The sequence below is a fragment of the Cryptomeria japonica genome, chromosome 6, assembly GCF_030272615.1.
Source record: "Cryptomeria japonica chromosome 6, Sugi_1.0, whole genome shotgun sequence".
Classification (NCBI taxonomy): domain Eukaryota; kingdom Viridiplantae; phylum Streptophyta; class Pinopsida; order Cupressales; family Cupressaceae; genus Cryptomeria; species Cryptomeria japonica.
In genome coordinates, this window is record NC_081410.1 from 426,915,712 (window position 1) to 426,919,365 (window position 3,654).

At 33.6% G+C, this 3,654-nt stretch overlaps 1 protein-coding gene across 1 annotated transcript; it reads right to left on the reverse strand.

Annotated features, from left to right (window-relative positions):
• Positions 1 to 2,589, reverse strand: LOC131043000 (hypersensitive-induced reaction 1 protein). The gene is made up of 6 exons (XM_057976352.2): positions 2,482 to 2,589; positions 2,170 to 2,367; positions 1,924 to 2,044; positions 1,488 to 1,579; positions 1,182 to 1,278; positions 1 to 518 (listed from the first exon to the last, which is right to left on the reverse strand). The coding sequence occupies exons 2-6, from the start codon at positions 2,356 to 2,358 to the stop codon at positions 154 to 156; spliced, it is 864 nt and encodes a 287-aa protein (XP_057832335.1). The 5' UTR covers positions 2,359 to 2,367; positions 2,482 to 2,589; the 3' UTR covers positions 1 to 153.
• Between the last annotated feature and the right edge of the window lie 1,065 nt (positions 2,590 to 3,654).

Sequence of the window (3,654 nt, forward strand, 5' to 3'; positions counted from 1 at the left end):
CAATAATTGTAAAAGCACTTAAAAAACATGCATATTGACATTAAAAATAAGCTTGGAACCATGTTTTTGAAATCCTAAAAACACTATTATCCTGTCCATAAAATTTATTATTGTTGCTTGTTTCCTGGTTTTGTTGAGAGGAGAATAGGACAGTTACTGATGAGAAGCATGTGATCCCTGAAGCAGTCCATCTCTGATCTGCTGAGCAACATCACGAACTGCACCAGGTCCATGGGGTATGAACACTGCTGAAGACTTTGAATGTGCTCCAATATCTTTCATTGTGTCAAAATACTGTGTCACTAACACCATATCCATCACATCCTTTGCACTTGTCCCAGGCACATTCCCTGAAAAAGCAATTACACTCTCTCTCAGCCCATCCACAATTGCTTGCCTTTGCCTAGCAATGCCAAGACCTGACAGATATTTTGATTCTGCTTCCCCTTCTGCTCTCTTGATTTGTAAAATTTTCTCTGCCTCTGCTTTTTCTTGTGTTGCTACCCTCATTCTTGCAGCTGATATAAAACAATGGAATGAATGATCATGGAATACAAACAGTAATTGGATAAATAAACTAAACAGACAAAATATGAACAAAGTTGAAGATAATGAATTGGTTTTCCTAAAATTAGATATTAGAGTATGAAGAAACAATTGGTCATGGATTTTGGAGATGGGTAGCAGCGAAGTTCTTTTATAACTGGTTTCAAGATGAATTTAATTTATTATTTGCATTCATCTTTTGTAAAGATCTCCTACATGGGAGCAGTCTAATGATCAAGGATAGCTGCAAACTGATTGTGGCAGGCATGTCAAACTGTTATTTGGCTGGAAAGCTGCATGTAAATCCAAGCTCATAAAATAATCAGATTGGAAAACAGAATGAGAGTCTGAGTTTATAAAAACAATAAAAGATCCAGATCTGTCTAGAGGAGTTGAAAGAGTTAAGGCAAAACTTGGCACAGCTTATCAATGCCTTTTGTGGCAAAACACATTGGCTGGTTTTGAAAAAACTTCCCTGTTCTAAGATTGATGTGATTTCTTTGTTTAGTAAAATAGAATACATTTCTTAAATAAATACCATATATTCATTCACAAAATGGAATCAACAAGCTCCAAAAGCTTTAAAATCAGAGGAAATGTACTACTGAATATCAAAGTCCAATTTGACTTCTTGCCTGCATTTATTTCATTCATTGCTCTCTTCACATGCTCATCAGGTTCTACATCCACAATAAGTGTTTGAACTATCTCAAATCCATAGTTTGACATTGCCTGTAATCATACAACATTCAAAATTATTTTAATACTTGCTTCTTTTAAAACAAATATCAAGTACAAATCAAAGGATACAAATTTAAGAAATAAATAAACAAAAAAAATGATTCATCTTGTGCAACATTTGTGAAATAGATTACAGTGACCAGTTGACAACTTAAATCAATAATGAAATTAAATGGGCTTGAAATTTTGGAACTCCCAACCTTTTCAAGTTCATCTTCAACAGCTTTAGCAATCTCACTCTTTTGCTCAAAGACATCATCCAAAATCATCTTTGGAACACTTGAACGGACAACTGTAAATCAAACATGAAAATGAGGTCGGACTTAAATCCTCTTTCATAATTTCAATTTTGTTGGTCAAGGTTTCTCTTCTCCAATTATCTTCCATCAAATTTAAAAAAACAGAACAAAGATGATTCCATGATTAAATTGCTCTAGGCTGTATATTAAAGTTAGATCATAGATATGAAAGCTTGTATTTCACAAAGTTAACCATGCATACCAGAAACACAATTCTATCTAGATATGGGTTAGAGATTTCATTTTGATTTTAAAGATCCCTGAGCCATTTGATAATCATATCTGCACAATTATTCATTTACAATTATATTCTGAATTATTTTTTTGCAAGCTTTACCATCAAATACATAAGCCTGAATCTGTCCCCTTGTATCACTCAGCTTATAAAAGGCTTCACTGGCCTTTTCTGCAAGGGCACGGTATTGAACAGAGGCCACTACAGTCACAAAAACATTATCCTGGAACAATTTGGAAAACAAATCATTCTCAAAATCTAAACAAAAACTATTCACAGTCTTTTTTCAATATTCCACAAAAATATATTTCAAATTAAAACAAACCAAAAGAAATTTTAAACACTTACCTTGGTTTTTGTTTCACAACGGATATCCAGTTTCTGTAATCTTAAAGAAAGATGACCTCTGATTTGGGTTCCAAAAACCCATGGCACACAGTGACACCCTGGCTCCAGAACTCCCTGAAACTTTCCAAATCTCTCTGCCATGCCCACTGTCGACTGATCCACTTTTATGCAGCAAAATAACTGACCCATTTTGTTATTCTGCATTCAAATGAAAAATCACATGTTCAACATAACAACAGATTTTCTAGCAACATTATCAAACTCTGTAATTAAACATTCAGAACAATAAATTGAAGGCCAAAACTGTATTACCTAAAATGTGAATCAGAGCAGTTTTCCACCACTATGTAATATCCACTCTGCAATAAATGGAATACAAAAGTTGTATATAAAAAATGATCGTTGACATTCCCAAAGCTGTGGAATGGTCAAAACGATAAAACCCGAGACCGTATGAATACGTAATCGAAAGTTATAGTAATGATTAATAATAAATAGAATATGCATTTTTGTGAAGAATATCATTTGTTTATCTTAAATAAGGGATAAGCTACAAATTTTTATGTTGTTTTGCACGTTTCTTCCTTGACAAATCAGGCGGCTTCTTCGTCGATGTTGATGTGGATTTTTATGATGAGGATCCGCCTGTCTCTTTAGCAAGTCAACAGCTGTTGAGGATAAGAATATATCCTAAATCCAGCTTTATCCTATACCTTCATACATCCACCTAGGATTTCAAGAAAGTCTTTTATGTATAGGTGCAATGTATATATTAAATTGATTCAAAGGCATCTCAGGTAGAATATTTCTCATATTTTTACATATATTACATCTCAGTATAATATTTTTTTAAAATAACTAGCTGTGGCATAAGTTCTTTCGGGCTTGGCTTAACCAACACATTCGAAGGGTACAACTTTCTACAATGGTCAAAGTCTTATTTCCATTTCCATTATCCCGTTTTGTGCATTCCGTCGTTAATATCAATCATATTCTCTCCCCTACAGTGAGTTGTCCAATGCATTAGTGCATCAATGCGGCATTCTGTTGGTGGGAAACGATAGTATGATTGACTAACACACGTGTTAGTTGCATGCTTCATACCGTCGATTTTGTAATAAACGGCTGCGATTGACTAATACGTCACTATCACAATGTACGAAAGATTTGTTTTGGAGCCAGAGTAACTTCGGCCCTATTGGTGAAGGCAGAGAGCAAAGACTGGGTACCTATGTAGTTGATCACAGACAAGGAAGTGCAAAACAGATCGAAGGTAGCCCAACTTATTTAATTTTAATTCTTAAGTTAAATTAAATTAAATTAGCAATTCTTTAACTTTGGTGTACATTTAAAATCTTAAAAAAATTTAAGTGTTTTTTTGTATAGTGAGGAAAAAAATATTAATTGCGAATGAAAATTGTTTAAAATTGAGTGCTAAAAGCAAGTATATGTATAAATAATTTAATCTTTACAATTATAGAAAGA